Below are 17,909 nucleotides of genomic sequence, written 5' to 3'. Positions count from 1 at the left end.
GAGAATAAAATGGGCGCATTGAATGTATTTGCTATCCTTTTACTGGTTTATGCATTCGGAATATTGCAGTGGACTAAAACCGATCTGAAAAACCTCCAGCGACGGATACAGAATACTAAGTCCAAATTCTTTATGCGTTATCCAAACTCTACCGTGGAGCGGATGAATCTGCTTCTTGACATTGGAGACAAGACGGCACAACAGGCGAGTCTCATGCATGCGGCTGTTTGTAAGGCAGACTGCACTTAACTTGAAGGATCGATCTTTCAACCCCCCGAGTGGAGTGGAGTTAGACCAAGAGCGGATCGATGAACGGAAATCGAAGGCAATGTATGGTAAACACGTTGTCTTTGGCCACCGGAGCTTATAAAAAGCTGGTGGAGAAGGACAAGTGCAGAATGTGTATTTCGGCGTAAGAGACTTTGGCCCATCTCATCTCTGGCTGCACATTTATGGCGCTGGTGCAATACACTGATAGCATACAAGCATGGACTAATGACGAGAATATGTTCGGTTTACCGATAACAGCCCCAAGCGGCACTTGACAGTTTTGCTTACAACATTTATTTGGACCGGCAAGTTCTAACTGACCGCAATATACCGCATACCAAGCCTGACGTACTGTTAGTCGAGAAGATGGCTCCTTTCGCTTATATATATGTAGCTATAAGGTAAACATTGGCTTGGGAAATCAAAGAAATTTAGCGTCTCTAGCAGGTGATTGTAGTTCCCAAAATATGTATGTATGTACAGGTATTGTTCCTAAATCCCTTACGGCTTCGTTTGGTACCCTCGAGGTCTCACACACTCTGGTCCAAACCATGCAAATTCTGCGATTAACTTACCATCGGCCACCACCACCAGAACCCCTATATATTTTTTAAGTAGTTAGGGTTGTAGTACACGCTAGTATTAGGTCAAATCCGGCATGTACCGCGAATTTTCTACAAATATTCATGATTTCACAAACCTGTCGACGAGGCACTTTAGTGGAGCTGCACTTAGGTGCTGGCGGATCTGCAAGGCCAACTTTTGCTAATACATATTCAGTGTTTGGGATAGCTTTGCCACCGTGATTCACCATAGTCAGTTCGAATGATCACCAATTTCTATGCTCATTACAAAAGTTTGAATGCTGCATTATTGACCAGCCCAGGTCTGCATTGAAAGGGAAGTTTTCAATAAATTAATGATGCCAGCTATTCGCATTTTCCGTTATTTATTTAGATATTGAATAAATATAAATAGTACAGCAGAAATGCCAATCAAAAATCATGACGAATAAAAGCGAAAATTACCACAAATTTCAAATGTTCAGTTTATTTTTATAATCGGAAAACAATAATGTTGCGAGAAATCGAACTCAGGCTGCAATTTGGAATCCTTTTTATGCCCATTCGCCAAGAGATTCGTCACTATGAAATTGAATTTGGCGACTTGAATCATTTGCAGCATCTGAAAAGAGACTTAACATTGAACTAAGTACATTTTGAATTAATCTTAAGCTTCACCTCAGTGTCTGGATTCAAAACTGACTCCAATATGTTACGAGCTTGGTGAAAATGATTCGCCGCCGATAGAAACAGTTCAGCTGATGGTGCACGGAATTGGCTAGAACGGATTTTTGCAAATTCAATGTACGGCATCGGTGGTGGACTGTTGAGATTTGCGAATGGGGCAAAGCGACGGTTGAAACGAATTTCTTCGTTGTCGAATTTTGATTTTGGTTGCCGTATACGTCCGTCCTTCGTAAACGCTGCAATAGCCTTGTAGTATCCTCCGCTCATCATTTGCATGGCGTGGTTGTACATGATCTCGCGCAGGAAAGGTTTTGATTGTTTCTTTTTCTTCGCCTTCAATTTCCGTTGCTTTGTGTTTGTTTTACTTTCAGAAGTAATGTCCTGCATGGCTAGCAGGGACTCGGCACGACTCAGTGTAGTGACGATGAACCCAAATAAGAATTCGTATAGGTACCTGGGGGGATTTATCGTTAATTATTAGGTCAGGGTCACTTCATCAGTCGCATACCAGTAAATGTATAGGAACTCGTGTACACTATACAATTCCAGTTCAAAGCCAGAAAGCAAATATAATGACATGGCTCGCAAGCAATAGTACAAAGTCCAGGTTCCGAAGTGGGAAATGTGTTGACTAGACGACTCTGTATGTCGACATATTAGATTTAGATACGTATCTACGCGACCAGCCTGAGATGGAAGACGCATTTAAATAAACGGAGTTGAACAAGAACTTGCTTTCAAACCTCATCTTGTAAGTTGCCAAATCCTTCTTCGATGAGACGAGCCAATTTGTCGCGTTGGCGGGCCCGATTATACCCGCAGATTTGCAGAAAATATGTAAATGTGTGCAAGTTTATGCAGTATTTGAGGAACGAGTCAACATACTTTTTTGCCTTTTAAAATAAAAAATCATGTCTCTGTAAATAATCCTGTAGAAGACAAAATGCTTGCTACTAACCTCAATATTGTTGGATACGTTGTTTTTCGACATCAAAATAGGAGGAGCTGTGAATAATTTTATCGACTCCTTCAGAAATTCCTCGAATGGATTGGTACCTTTCACATTCTTTTTATTTCCGAAGAATATTATTTGTAAAATGCTTCGAGATAATAAACACTGACCCGATTTTTTGCTGAAGTCAATGAAGAAATTCTAGAAAGAAATTTATCACCTTGGGGTCTATCTGGAATATCATTCTGTCATGAGGGCCTTACTAGAGTGGCGTAATAATCTTTTTGGTGTATGACTTTGCAAGCCAATTTCAACTTTTGCGATAGCCCTTCAAGGAATACAAAACTAGACAGACGATCTCTAATCCTAGCACTCCGTGGAAATGTTGGAGGTAAATTTCTTTGATTGACACGTGGAGAGTAGCCGATGGGGTTGGGTGCGTCCGCTGAACATAATGAAGAAATTGAAACATCGATTTTAATATACAAAATTCGAATAAGTAGGATCACTGTGGGTTCTTTAGTGGAAGTATTTCAGAGCAGGTTATCGGTAACCCCGCAAGTGCTGTGTACTTAGTTTTGCCATAAGTTCTTTACCTCTTATTAAAGTGTCTTTTTTATATAAACATTTAATAAATGTAATGACAACTATGAAACGTATGATCCTCTATTTACTTACTAATCCAAAAATAATAGAACTATTCAAAATGTCTACCGTTTACGTTTACACACTTTTTTGAACGTTCGAACCCTGCGTCTGTCGCCGTACGCACTACTTCTAGCGTTATTGAGGCTGCTGTCGTCACCAAATCGGGTTTAATCCTTCGATATCTCGGTGAGGTCTAAACCTCAGGCATTCTTTTCTAAAATATGTCACGATCGGCACTCTAAAAGATCAGAAATCAGGACTACCTGAAGGCTAACCAACTAACTTATCTGCTTTGCTCTTGTAGCTCTTATTTGCCGCAATGCCACTGTCAGGCGATCCTCAGTACTTCTTCAGTAAGCTCCGAGCATAGGGTCATCTTTATATGATGTACGACATGACGATGGGTGTAATTTTCATCTTTCGAGTCATAATTTTCAGTTTACGGAGGGGACCTCTTCGAATTTTCCCAGCAACTGCTTTGATTGCTACTTCGGTCCGTGCCTTACGTGGTTGCCCGCTTTTATATCTGCCTTCTACAGAGGAGATCTTACTTATACCATTTAATGACTCGGTAAATAGATTTGTTCGATATTTTTAAATGCTTTATATATATATGGTTGCCGTTCACTCCTTAGTGGGGCAACCACTCCTTAGCCGTCAACCACACCCACGGATCATTGCTCAAGGTTTGCTGACATGCGTCCCGGGAGGTCCGCACTCCTTTTCTACTGTTGTGTCCTAAGTGCTTCTGGGATCGTGGTTTTCACTGCATGGCATGACCAGCGATGGAGCTGTCGCCCTTCTATAATGTGTGACCTATCAGCTGCCATTTCTGCCTTCTCACCAATGCGTCCACGGATAATTGGGCTGTGCGCATCATTTGAAATTGTATAAGGCCAGAGTACCCAAAATGACATTTATGTAAACTGATTACAGCGATATGATTCTTTTTAACACCCGACTAATGCACGAAGTATAGCGAAACAATGATTTGTGTTGACTAGTGTGGCACCTACTTGTCTTATATTGAACAACATACAAAGCATAACTGCCATTCATAAATGTGTTACACATACATCGCTAGTAGGGCCAGAACTTATGGCATGACTACGTACATATGCTTTCTACTAGGGATTGAATTATGTTGTTTTTACGATGACGAATTACTTACATTTTGGATCAGGTTGTGTTCCCTTTTCTACAGTCCTCTTGATAAACGGCAGGAGCTCTAAAGCAGCATTCAAATTTTTCTGCACTTCTACAAGAACCGGTTCGCCAAATGTCGTATCTTTTCTCGGCCAGAGAAGAAATAGCGACTGGAAAAGGAATCGTAAAAGTCGAACTCGATGCATTACCGCTAAAACATCCTACAGGCAGGAAAACCATTGTGTCAAATAAGTCCATGTACTTTACTTATAATGTAAATTCATACTTCGGCATTACTCTCAATTCTTGACCTCCGGACTAATTCATCTTCAGACTCTTTCAAGAGACCCACGACTTGTGTCTCCGTTGGGTTATCGATAACACCTAAATTTGATACTCCAAAAAGCTGAAAATCTTCCTCTTCGCTAACGTTGCCTCTGAAAAAGTTTGGATTAAAACTCAGTTCATAATTGCGAGGACCTATACATACTCAATAACGAAGTCCTTTATGATGGGAATCAGTTTCCGAATTGCTAAACAAAAGCTTTTCAGTACTTTGTCGGCAATTTCGTGTGGATTATGGAGATAAAGGCAAGTGAATAGAATTTGATCTAGCGAGTGCCCTTCCAACCAGCAAACCAAGCATGAATAGATTGAATCGAAGATGCCGATCAGTTCTTCATTCGTGAAGTTTTCTAACTTTAGTACACCTGCCTGAAATATAGCCCACAATATATATTCGCGAAATCCTAATTTACCATGAAAATTTAGTTAAACGAAAATTTAACATTAATAACTTAGGTCGTGGCAACAATTTGATCCGGTAAACAGCTTTTCAATTAGGAGCTTTGAAAATCTAAGAGTATCTAATACATATATTGCAGCGGAAGTTAATCCCGTTGTAGAGCTGAAGGTAGCACTTTCAGCTCGGTACCTCACGGGGTATCTGAGCTGGATCGAGGCCTCACTCCGTTGGTACCGAAACAAATGCCTGACATAGTGTCTTGGCCAACATTTGCTCAATGGTAAGAACAATATTAGTAATAATAAGTAAAAAATCGGAAATCGGCGCTTCAGATATGAAAGTGAGGAAGCAAGACATTTAAGGGTGGAAGTTGATTTTTTCTCTTAAGTTCGTTTCATTTATTAATCTGAACTTTGGCCTACTACAACTTTGCAGATAATATTACGAGTTGTATCAAATTTTTCAACATCAGATTCTGCAGTGTGACCTGTAATGATGCGAGATTTTCCACTCATCCTTTCATTGGAGTACCCAAACCAAGGTTCATAAACAAGTCGTTGTTGAATAAAGACTGAATGACAATGAGTATACCTCGGGCATTCACTTCAGAACTTTGCTGCATTCCTGAAACGCTGTTTAGGTTTAGTGGAGATAGCACGTGCTAAACTAGGCGAACATCCGAATTATTTGGTGTCCAACTTTCATTTACCTTTTGTTGAAATTCGACCCGTTACTGCGAAAAAAAAACTGATTATAAATTTTATAATATGATTCAAAATATTGCCTATGGTCGGTCAGGAATTTCTCCTATCTTTCGGGGAGCATATGAATTGCGCGCCGACCATTTTGTAGTTGATCAAAACAACCGATATATACAGGAACAACGGCGGTCTGGTGTGATTATGTTTCAGGTTAAGACTGCATAATTCGGCAAGTCCTCACACGATCTTCTCGTCAAGGCGGAAAAGCATATGCTGAAGGCTGCTAGCTCAATGGAAAACTTCTTGTTCTTTTCCCTTGTCCCGTTTACAAGCGCGGTAGGCTCGTCGCGGTCAGTTTCGCCATTTGGTTTTATCAAATCCCTGATTTGAATGCAATCGCGAAGCTTTTAAATTCCCATCCAGCGTATCAAGTCACCGTTGTTTCGGCCAGGGTGGACATTCTTCCCATACTACTCGTGGGACCAAGACATGGGCTCAAATAAAAAACAAAAAAAGACAATAGAGGAAGAGGTGGTGTTGCCAGGCGAACAAAAACACAAGTGGAGCAGTGTGCGCAAAAGCTCGGAAGCTAAGTAACCTCTGCAAATCGATAAGCCGTAAAAGCCAGCCGACGACACCTGGGAGGACATAAAGCTCAAAGCCATCCTCTATGATGAGATACCTAAGAGACCTCGCTCGCATCTATTTGACGGAGATACCATGGATGAGGACAAGCTCGTTCAATTCATGCGTCCTCAAAACCCCAGGTTTCCCATGGTCGACTGAGTAATTATCAAGGAGGAGGAACCCCAGGCGAACATGTAACCTTTTTTTGCTCTGTATAAACGGAGAACGCCTGGCGGCACTGGAAAAGCCACACTCAAAAATGCAGTTCAGAGTCAGAAACGCAAAGGTGGAAGTGTTTCACTTCCCGAAACCGGACGATGACTTGGGTCCAATCGACGCCGCCAACGGATTGTTGGAGAAGATGAGGATCGGCGATCTGACGAGGACTAACGAACCTCCTACGCAAGCAGATCATGCAGAGGGTGGCGCAGATAAATTTGCAACACTCGAAGTGCGCCTCGGCTAATCTTCTTGTTTTCCTCCTAGAGAAAAACATCGACGCCGCACTAGTACAGGAGCCTTGGATCAGAGCCGATCGAACCATCAAAGGGCTCCAAAGCAAATATTATAATTTACGGGGATCGGGACAAATTTAGAGCATATATCTTCAGCGACCTAATCGTAGCCCGACTGACCGAGAGCGGAACACGTGTAGACTTCCTTGCCTTACATAGCTCACAACCAATCAGTTCCGCCAGAAAAACTGCAATGTTTAACGTTCACCATTGCAGGGAAGAAGACCAACCTGTTGATAGGCGGCGACGCCAATGCAAGGCATACGCTTTGTGGCAGTTCGGAAATCAGCGAAAGATATGGATGGATATTGAATGTTAGTACCAACGCCATGAAGGAATTCTTGATCAGTATTAGAGGGGTATCTTATGCAAACGATAACATCCATGTTAAAAACCAGGATAATTCAGTCGTGTCTGGGAGGTAGTCACTTGACAAGAACTGTGAACAGAGGCGCTCTGGTTGATAGTGATGGGCGAAATTTTATGGATATTGGACAAATTGTATAATTATTCAATTGAAAGTCTCACATAAAACTTTTTCTTACGTCAAACGAGCAGGTACGACTGAAAACTAGTCACGGTTTTTTTAACTGGCTTCGTGGTCGCACTTTTTCCAGCCAATGGCACGCCGCACATTAGCCTACGTTTGGTATCACTCCGCTACATCACCTCCTGCGGCCGAATCAACAAAGATTGGTTCTTTCTTCCAATGTAAAGTATCTGGGTGTAATCCTGGATCCCAAGTTAAATTGGAGAGTGAACATAAAACTGCCCGTTTGCTAAGAAATGGGGTCTCCTCCGAGGATGGTTTTCTGGATGTATACAGGTGTAGTACGTCCCATCCTAACTTCTTCTTTTTCTTCAGCCTTTGTCCCGGCTTGTCGTGATCGGTTTCGCCATTTGGTTCTATCTATCTCATCTGGATGCAATCGCGAAGCTTTTAAATCCCCATCCAATGTATCAAGCCACCGTTCTTTCGGCCGACCTTTTGGTCGCTTACCATCGATTTCAATTTAGTACTTCTCATCTTCATGTAGGGCTCTATTGTATAGTGGCAGGCTCTTAGCTCTGCAGTCCTGCAGAGGCTCTTAATACACTTCTTCACCTCCTCTCTCTAGAGCTCCACATTAAATACGTTGTACCGTATAGTTCTGTCAGACTACGTGAGTCCGGATGGACAGTGAAGCCATACGGCCATAGTAACATTCTAGACCTTCCCCTCGAACACCACCTTGGCTTTTTGGGGGAGTCCGTGATATTTTACTAGGATACTAAGAGTGTCCAAAAACAGATCTAGATGGAAGCAATGGATTGTAACTCTTCAAGTGGTAAGAAGCCACAGACTTCGAATCCACCAGCGACTTTGAGAAATTAGGTCGTGGCCGAGGTATGGATTTTGGAGACCTCATCAAATTCATGTTACCCCACAGAGAAATCTGTGGAAGACAGGTTGGACAACCTGCACTCGGTGTCTAGGTGCGGTCAGCCAGAAAGGACAGCAACTCCTTTAATAAGAGAAACTGGAAACCTAACTACGCCGGCCTGTCGGTGACACTGTTGCCTAACTATTCCAGAAAATAGGAGAGGAAGCCTCGGCAGAAGGAAACTTCAGCCGTAAAGGAGAGGGGATGACATGCTTCCCTGTTAAAACCCTCACTTCGCCTCTTCCAGGGAAAACGGAACAAAAAAAAGCTTGTGATATGAACGCAACTTATCGAACCTGGGGGGTGGAAACAGATCCACGCAGCCCGGACACTGTGAACCTAGGAGGGCTCCCAGCCGACGACAACGGAGCGAACTGCGAAAGAAGGCGAAGTTTCTTGAGAATAAGGATATGGGCGTTTCTACAGCACCAAGTCTGGCGATATTTAGGCGCAAGAAAGCGGAAATTTCGGCGGTGAGGACAAGTAGATAACCCCGGTGAGACTCACAATTAACGCGGCAGATTTTTCAGGTAGCGGCAGTTTTCACATTAGACTACACTTATAGCTACGGATATAAAGGTTAACCTGCAGCATGCCAAGGCCTAAGCCTTCTTTTTATTTATCACTTGAACATCTGCTTGTGTATATAGGGTTAAAGTCTATTTAGAAATGCATAACTTTCTAGAGTCGAAATATGTAGCAAAAAAAAATTTGTTACATTGAAATTTACAAAACTCATATGTCCCTTGAGTTAGAAGTAACGCCATGTGTACACTTGACGTTCACACCAGGGGGCGGGATGCATATCTAGCACCTCAACTCAACTCCCAACTTTACCCGAACAGTGTTCAAGGAGCTCACCCTCTATCAGAAACTATTAAGAAAGCCATCATCAAACTCACTCGAGGGAGTCAATCGCAAATAACTTGGTTGGGTGTGGACTTTCCAGAAGGTTATAAAATATAACTTTTCATTCAAGCCGGAAGGGGTGGTGCCCTAGTTATTGTGTTATCAACTCAAAAGATTCTGGACTGTTGGCTTCCCTCTTACATCTAAATCCTTTTGCATATTTTGCAGGGAGAAACTCCCTACACAGGAATATCTTATTTCATACTCACGGAGACGGCAGTTTGAAATGTATGCGGGACAGGCTCGTCTTTGTTTAAAATTATGCCAACATCCATCTTTGGGTCCATCATTTCAATAGCTGACATCGCTTCAAACAAACCGAAGATCTCATCGTGGACCAGCTCTCCCAGAGACAGTTCTGAAAAATTAATTTCGATTTTCCTGCGGTTTCATGAAAAAATGCAGTCAACTCACCCGAGCATGCCTCGAAGAATTCAGTTGTCACACTTTTCCATTCATAATTGGGGCATCGCCGATACGACTGTCCCAGGGCGATTCCCCGGGAAGACATCTGATCCTCGGCAGCACCCAACCCATCATCGCCTCTAACTTCGCCCTCTTGTTCCGATCTGCGATGAATTGACAACTTGGAAAATATGTTCAATGGCACTAGTTCACGTTCCTTACCCTGTTTGCAACTCATTGCCCGGCATCTCGGCTGCTATTGCACTTCACCAACTACAAAAAATTAAAATTGGACCGAGGAATTTCGAAAACACACTAAACCAATAAACCTTGCGCCGCTAACCATTACTAACCTGCCAAAATGACAGCGTACAATATGACAAGTGACAGCAAACTGGATGGTATTGTGGAATTTGTTCAGTGGCGTGCTAGTGAATGTCATTTTGAGAGTAACTGGAACTATTGTAACTGCCAATAACATTGGAAGCGGTGAAGATTGTTTCAGACTGCTGGCATGGAACAAGTAGTAACCATTTTGAAAAAGCAGTAAAGTAAACGAAAACAAGTGCAGACGTCCTTTTTGTTAATGTATTCAACTATGATATGAGTTGGGGCTAAAATTTTTGACTTTCTTTAGTGAATTACATTAGGTCGCGCTGATGCGTCGCAGAAAGTAATGCCTGGTGACGGGCATATTGCTTCACGTTTGAATCTGTCTGAATTCAAAGCTTTTCTGATATTCTACAGAATGAAGTAAAAGTAAAAAGTGCTGGTCGTTCTAAACAACTGTTGAGCCCTGTTGATGGTTATAGTGCACTTGTTAGATGTAGCATATGGGGCTATCCTATAACCGACAGAAATTTTAGCATGTTCTATGTTTCCATATGCTGATCATTACGTCTGGTATTCGACATTTCCCAGGTGGAGTTTTCTAGTTTCCATTAGTGCCAGACGTTGTTTCAAAATATGTAAAGAGGTTTCGTTGTAAGTTGAAATTAGTGTCCATGTTTTTTTTTACAGTCGGTATATAAGTTGAAAAAAGAGAGGAAGAGGAAGGAGGCACGTGGTCTCCAAAACGATCGTATGCGGGAAAAAATCAAAATATTTACAGGATAAGGAAAAAAAACCTAGTTCTCTTTTTTCAACTTATAGGTTTCATTGCTCTCCCCAAATAATATGAGGACAGTATCCGCAGATACCACTAACTTCCATAGGTGGTAGTTTAACCTGTAGTGATCCTTAAGTGAAGTTTAAAAAAACATTCCGAGTACTTTAGTTTATAGTTCTTCATGAGCACCCTTGTGTCTTGCATTCCTAGAATGTTCGCCCAGTATAGTTCCCTCAACCGTTCCTTTCCTTTCCTTATTTTCTTGATCATAAACTCCTTCTCGATTCCACAGGAGGGTTCTAGTCCTGACCAGTTCATCCAATCCCTCATTTCCTTCCAACCAAATATGGTCTGCAATTCGGAGTATTTAGATCGCAGGCTAAAGTAGGCACACCTATTTATGGCGTATATTTCTGTTAGAAATATAGTTGTATGCCCCCATCGATTTCAAGTAAGTTTTCTTTGGACATGTGTCTTCCAGAGTGGCATAATTTCCAATTATTTTATATTTATTTCCTTCCCAACTCCTATCCTGTGCAGTCTAATGGGTTTTAAGTGATCAAGCTTACGCTAGTGGATGACACTGTGGCAAGAGTTTCGCTAGATCATTCAACCTTATAAATATGTTTTAATAATTGTTAGAACGCTAGCATGGATGTTGGAATATTAGTTCTTATGCAGTTGTCCAAGACTGGACATCTGAACATCGAAGTCGATACGCTGGATGGGGATTTGAAAGCCTCGAGATTGCACCCAGATCAGGCATTCGATAGAGCCAAATGGCGAAGCCGATCACGACGAGCCGACCCCGCTTGTGAACGGGACAAAAGCTGAAGAAAAAGAAGAGATGCAGTTGTACAAAACTGTTTTAAGACCAAAGGATATCAGGCAAATTGGTTTGGAAGATTTAGGGTGATAAGGATTCTTTTTCTCGCTTTCGGAATAGAACCCACGTTTGTTCGCCTCCATGACCGTGGTATGCTCTTCGAGGCTATATTGATTTATAGGCTGGTTTGGAGTAGTGCTGGGAAGATACTATCCACTCCGGGTGATTTTTGAGAAGTTTAAAAGTTCCTACTACCGTTCTTACTTAAGCTTCCGAAATGTTTCTTTCCTTTTTCTTTAGCCTTTGCCCGGGGGGCTGGTCGTGACCGGTATGCTGATACCACTCTGGCCTCAGGTTATGGTCATTTTACATCACCAGATTAATGGCGAGAGCAAAAAACATTTGATATATTGATATTTGATTTCATCACTTCAATTGGTCTCATGAATGCGAACGTAAGGTTGCGCCGCTACGATCGTGAGTCCAAGAAGAAGTGATGTAATTGACCTAACAATCTGCATTTCAAAGAGGATAGAGTTGATTACAGAATGGCGGATGTTGCAAGGCCTCTGAGCATTCAGATCCTAGTGGTCGATTGTACTCAATTCCACCATCTAACGGATCAATCCAATCCAAATCCTTTTATGTATCGTAGGATTTTCGTTAGTGGATGTGATACTACTCGCTGCAATTGGAGCATATTAGCATCAAAAATCTGATGTCTAATGGGGGAAAATATTCCGTGGAGCCCGGTTTCTTATTACAGAATGGACATGTACTATCTTGGAGAATTCCTATCCTTAACATATGTCCAGCTAGTGAATTATGACCATTTCTACACACCGAATGCCCACAACACTTCTGCAAGTTTTTTTGCTTTTGGACGAAATAAACTTTGCAATATGTTTGTTAGGTTTTGACAGGAAGAGTTTGGTGTGCTTAGCAGCATTAAGGTTCTGCCACCTGCCATTATGGGATACTTATTCCTAGTTTTTGATAGCCGCATTAACCAATGCTACTGGCAACCCAAATGCTGGTTTCGGTCCGAGTGTGGGGGCAATTGGACCCCCTTTTGCTAAAACATCTGAGATTTCATTTCCCTCTACACAAGAATGACCGGGTACCCAGAGTAGTTCCACCGTATTAAATTGAATCTAGAAACAGAGTCCAATCGGTTTCTATATTCCTGAACGTTTTTCGAGTTAATCAAAGGACTGACATCATCAATGCAGTCGGATCATCGCTGTTATTCAATCGCTCATCAATTACCAGCTTGCCACACTCAGGATCGCATGCACATCCATACAAAGCCCGAAAGACCGTAGCATATTGTCTTCTACCGAGAATCGGAAGGCATCGTGAAAACTGGATTCAGTTCTCCCAATAGCTTTCCCAATGCTCTGTGTCCCCACGTCCATTGTTTTCCCATAGCTCTAAGCGAATTAGTCTATGAGCTGCTTTCATTGCAGTGCTTTGAATAGATATATCCAGTGGCTGTAAATTGAGTAATGCTAAATACAATAATACCCAGATACACAGGTCTTTGCAGTGTGGCTAGTTTGCAGCGAACACTTTTTTATTTCACCTTCACCAACCACGCTATGGATACATAAGCGAACATCGGTCTAATGATAGCAAAGTACAACCTGAGGAATAAGTCGCCATGTCTAAGCAAAGGTCCGTTGCACAGCCCATATGATGTGAGGGCTTTCATCTTTACCTCAACATGTTTGTCCAAAAGAAGCTTTTTGTATAGAATAACTCCCAGATAATTCACTTCTTCGGAGAGTCGAAGGGTTATACCTGTCACCTCTGGGAGGCAAAGACCATTTCTTTTTGTCAATATTGCCATTGTAGCTTTATTTGGATTTACTGAAAAACCATGCCTGAAGTACCAACTGTCAATCAAGTCAACGACACGGTGTTAATTTCTACACACCGTCCCGAGATCTTGATCAATAATTAGCACAGCCACGTCATCAGCATAAGCTTAGGAGTGTATTGGAACATTTTGCAGTTGGCATAGTAGTGAGTCGATCACCATTCTCCACAGAGGTGGCGATAGCACATCTTCTTGTGGGCAGCCTTCCGTCGCTTCTTGTGTTAGGTAGCAATCAACACCCACTTCAATACACAACAATCTCTGCGTTAGCATAACATAGATCCACTTAATTAAAGCTTCATCAACACCATGCCCTATGGTGACTTCACAGAGCTTTTGGAATGGCGCTCAGTTAAACGCACCTTCAATGTCCACGAATACCCCTATCGCGAATTCGCCTTTCAGAGATGCGTCTTCTATAGTGAAGAGCCGACTCACACGACTTTCTACGCTGGTAAGCATGTTGGTTTTCATTTAGCGGGTGCGCTTTCTCCCGAATGTGATGCTCAACCAGTTTCTCCAGATGTTTTAGCAAAAATGATTTTGAGCTGATTTGTCTGAAGTTCTTTGGATTTAAATAGTTATCTTTCCTAGGCTTAGGAACGAAGACTACCTTAACCTTTTGCCAAGAGGTAGACATATTTCTCAAAAATTGATCTAAGTGCTCTATATGCTCCTTCAGCATCGCGGAGTAGATACCATCCAAGCCAGGTGTTTTGAAGTGTTCAAAGGTTAGTATTGCGGCTCTTGCCTTTTCATTGGTAAAAACTACTCTCGCAGTGTCTCCATTCCCCTTGCAATACTTGAAAGGTTTGCAGAAACCGGCAATTCTCTCACACTCCACTTCTGTCACCTGTTTGCCCGAGTGGTGTACTTAATGTTTCCCCGGGTGGTGTACTTCCAAGAGAATCTGTATAGGCTCAACTCTGGAGTTCGTGAAAGTTTCATCCGGATTTTGAAGAGAGTCCAACTTGACTGACTCATCCTTTTGAAGGATTTAGCACAGTCTGGAACTATTCAGTGCCTCACTGTATGCTTAAAAGAAGTCTCGCTTCGAACGTTTTACGAACCTCTTATATCTTATTTTCATACTGTGGGTTCCGAAAGTGTAACTAATTCTTATTTTTATTGTTTTTACAATCGCGATTCAGAAGTAGTCTGGTGGATTTACTTCCGAGAGGGTCTTGGTTAATTTCTTGAGTCTTCGCAGTTCTCGGTTTCATCAAGTAACCGCTTTGCTGCTTTGGCCTGGGGAAATAGGACAAGCCTCTTGGCAGCATTTTAAAAGCGGGCGATTTAGAGTTTTCAAATGATTTTCTATCGCCAAAGGAGTCCTAAGCCATCTAGGTACCAGCACTTTTTCGCCAAGAAGTTAATCGAACTTTGTCCATTCGATGTTCCTAGGATTCCGCCTTTGTATTACAGACTGTTCGCCTGTAATAGTCAGATTAGAGTCTAAGTAATGCTAATCAGAGAGTGAGAATTTGCCTAACACTCTCCAGATTGGAAATGAAGTCCAGCTCCCTTAGCGACTAAGTACTTCTTTGGCGGTAGGAGATCAATTGGAAACTCTGGGCCACACACTTTCAGAGTGCTACGAAGACGCTTGTCTTTCCTTAGTGGAACTAAGCACTGCAAAAAATCAGAAAATCAACTAGGCAACTTCCAGAACTCAGAATCTGAATTTAAGACGCTCGTTAGTGCTCAAAACGAGACTTCTTTAGAGCATACTGAGAGGAACTGGAAGTCGAAGAGAGTCTGTATGGTTGTGTCGAATCCCTAAAAGGGATAAGTCGGCCAAGTTGGACTCTCTTAGAAATCAGATGGTACTCCCATGAAACCCCAGAGTGGAATTACTACAGACACTCTGAGAAGGACAACATTCGGGAGAACAGGTACTTCTGTCAGAGAGGGTTGGCGGGTCCCCGGGCTTTGCAAGGGGAACTGGAATACTGCAGGAACGATTGTTACCAATGAAAAAGTGAGAGCTATCATAATGTTTTTTGGACACTTCAAAGCAACTGGGATGGACGGTGTCTATCCACCGATACTGAAGGAGAGTTTAGAGCATCTAGAGCGATTGTTCAAAATATTTTTCTCGCATGTCTCGCTCTAGGTGACGTGCCTACCTCTTGGCAGAAGGTTAAGGTAGTCTTCATAGCAAAGTCTGAGAAAGATGACTATTCAAACCCAAAGAACTTCAACAGATTACCTAGACATCGTTGTTTTTGTTTTTAAAATCATTTTTATTTTTAAGAAATAGGCAACAATAGTATATAGATTGGAAAAATGAACAATAAAAAACGATCTTTTAAAATAACAAAAAAATAACTTAAATCTAATGGCCACTGTGGGCTCTCAAAATTTTTGAATAACGATTTACAGACAGAGAAGAGAAGCCGTAAGAAATGAAAATCTAATTTTACAATAAGTTATCGGGAAATGGTCAAAAACCCGACAGAATTCACTTGGCCTTAGTGGCAAATAAAGAAATATAAAAGTAATAATAAATATTTGATCGCTTCAAAAGATACTTTTAACTTAAATTATTGTTCTTAAAACTATCATAATTATATATTTTATATTATACATTTTTTCTTTTTTTTACAATAACATCCATACAAAAAAACAAAGAATAATAACGTATGTATTTATAAGTTACAACTGGAGACAAAATCAGCACCCGTTCAATATGTACATATTTACAAAGCCCCACCAAGAAACAAATGGCAGAACTGAGCACGGCCACCGCTAACCGGCATCCCGCAGCCACCACCCGCTTAATGTCAATTGCTCTCGCTCTGGTGTATCTCCAGTCGAATCCCGGAGCCCCCACTGTCAAATTCGGGGGGTATTCTATCCTTTTGTCCGTGGCCCGTCTATGTATATGATACATAACCGGATCACCGGCAGAATCAAGAATTAGACCATTCCTGTCAAGATACACGAACGCTTCGGGAGGAATGAAGCGTGTCGTGAGAGTTTTCTCGAAATACCCATCATTTGGGTAGAACGGCTGCGAAACCCAAGGGTTCTCACCATGCGAAGCAGATCGTACTATATGATTCCGAATCAATCTACCGATAACTGTGTCGATTCTTGGCACAGCAGTAGCTGCATACACCACTTCATTAGTTATATAGTGCTCATAGTTTGACGAAGCAGTCCTATTAAGCCCCGTGCAAGCACGCAGACATCTCCTTTCAAAGATCCTTATTTTCTCCATTTGGCTAGCACTCAAATTAAACCAGATAGCACACCCGTAGGTGAGCACCGGTTTAACCAAAGTAAGATAGCAAATAATCTTAACCTTCCGGCTAAGATGTGGAGCATAAAAGAGTCTTCGAAGAGACATGAATGCCTTGCGAGCGCTTTCTAGCGCGACTTTAACGTGCTCGTTAAATTGGAGACGTTCGCCAAGACGCACACCCAGGTATCTTACGCACTTCTTATGAGGAATGCGCTCAGAACTATCCTCGTTCGCGACAATGTGGAAATCTCTCCAATTCCTTTTCAAGTTCCTACTGGCATACGCCAAGGAGTTCCGAAACAGAATCGTTTCACACTTTTGCGTATTGATTTTCATCCGCCAACTGTTCGTGAAGAACTTAATATCATTGAACATTTTCTGAAGTTCAACTTGCACCTCAGTTACCTTCTTGTGCGCCGTGTAGGCTATCAGATCGTCAGCAAAGGCAACCAACGACCTTTTAGGAGATTTATTAAAATCGAAAGAATTGAGCAATTCGCCGGCAAATACCGCAAAAAGTGTAGGCGCAGTCACTGTCCCTTGCTGTAATCCATTCAGAACATGAAATTCTCTGTTAGTAGTGAGATTTCCGTCCGTAATGACAAAGCACTTGCCATACAGCATACTACACATCATCGCTACGAGGTGACTGGGAAACTCATTCTTCAGGAGCCTGAAAATCAGTCCATCCAACCAGACGGTATCAAAGGCTTTCTCCATGTCTATAAGGCAAGCGCCTACGCACTCACCATTGTTAATCCGCCAGCAAATATCAGACGTTACCTTCGTTATTGCACGTATTGTCGAATGTCCAGATCGAAATCCGAATTGCGCGTTCGGCAATAATTCCTTCTTCTTTATATGCCCGTTCAAGGCTTTCAATACCAAAACCTCAAACACCTTGCTGATGTTAGGCAGCAAACTGATTGGGCGGTAGCTTTGAGGGCTGGATGAATCCTTCCCTCTGTTTAAAATCGGGAATACTCGGGCTTTCTTCCATTGTTCTGGAAAGAAGGAATTGTTCAATAAATTATTGAACAAAATGCAATAACTACGAATGGCAATGTCTGGTAAAATGCCAGAGGACCACGTAGGGAATGCCATCCATACCGGATGATCTCTTATTATTTACTCTTCTGAATATGGAAGTTAACTTAACACATGAGACAAAGTAATCAAGCAGATTATCACTCGGTATGAGATCAGCCTGCAACGCAGAGCTAAATTGGAGAACTGTGGTGCCGTTCAAGC

At 41.9% G+C, this 17,909-nt stretch overlaps 1 protein-coding gene across 2 annotated transcripts; it reads right to left on the bottom strand.

The window, feature by feature from the left end:
• Positions 1-1,294: 1,294 nt before the first annotated feature.
• Positions 1,295-9,967, bottom strand: LOC119661792 (N-alpha-acetyltransferase 35, NatC auxiliary subunit homolog). Of its 2 annotated transcripts, none has more exons than XM_038071276.1 (12): positions 9,815-9,967; positions 9,602-9,756; positions 9,397-9,545; positions 4,757-4,980; positions 4,553-4,703; positions 4,292-4,487; positions 2,736-2,917; positions 2,479-2,673; positions 2,264-2,413; positions 2,029-2,207; positions 1,512-1,974; positions 1,295-1,455 (listed from the first exon to the last, which is right to left on the bottom strand). In XM_038071276.1, exons 1-12 carry the CDS (start codon positions 9,838-9,840, stop codon positions 1,315-1,317), a joined length of 2,211 nt encoding a protein of 736 aa, XP_037927204.1. In that variant the 5' UTR covers positions 9,841-9,967; the 3' UTR covers positions 1,295-1,314. The 2 variants fall into 2 exon arrangements, with proteins under 2 accessions (XP_037927204.1, XP_037927205.1); XM_038071277.1 differs by having other exon boundaries at positions 9,397-9,550; positions 9,607-9,756.
• Positions 9,968-17,909: the final 7,942 nt, after the last annotated feature.

The sequence above is a fragment of the Hermetia illucens genome, chromosome 1 (assembly GCF_905115235.1).
Source record: "Hermetia illucens chromosome 1, iHerIll2.2.curated.20191125, whole genome shotgun sequence".
NCBI classification, from domain to species: Eukaryota; Metazoa; Arthropoda; class Insecta; order Diptera; family Stratiomyidae; genus Hermetia; species Hermetia illucens.
Note: the sequence above shows the minus strand (reverse complement) of the source record. Positions and strands in the feature narration are given on the sequence as shown.

What these genes read in the sequence shown, in the direction of transcription:
- LOC119661792 (XM_038071276.1), bottom strand. Translation starts at nt 9,840, where the DNA reads ATGCCGGGCAATGAGTTGCAAACAGG. An exon ending in TTGGCAACTTACAAGATGAG is followed by an intron (nt 2,208 to 2,263) that starts GTTTGAAAGCAA and finishes CTTCCATCTCAG; the next exon opens with GCTGGTCGCGTAGATACGTA. An exon ending in TTTTGAATCCAGACACTGAG is followed by an intron (nt 1,456 to 1,511) that starts GTGAAGCTTAAG and finishes GTCTCTTTTCAG; the next exon opens with ATGCTGCAAATGATTCAAGT.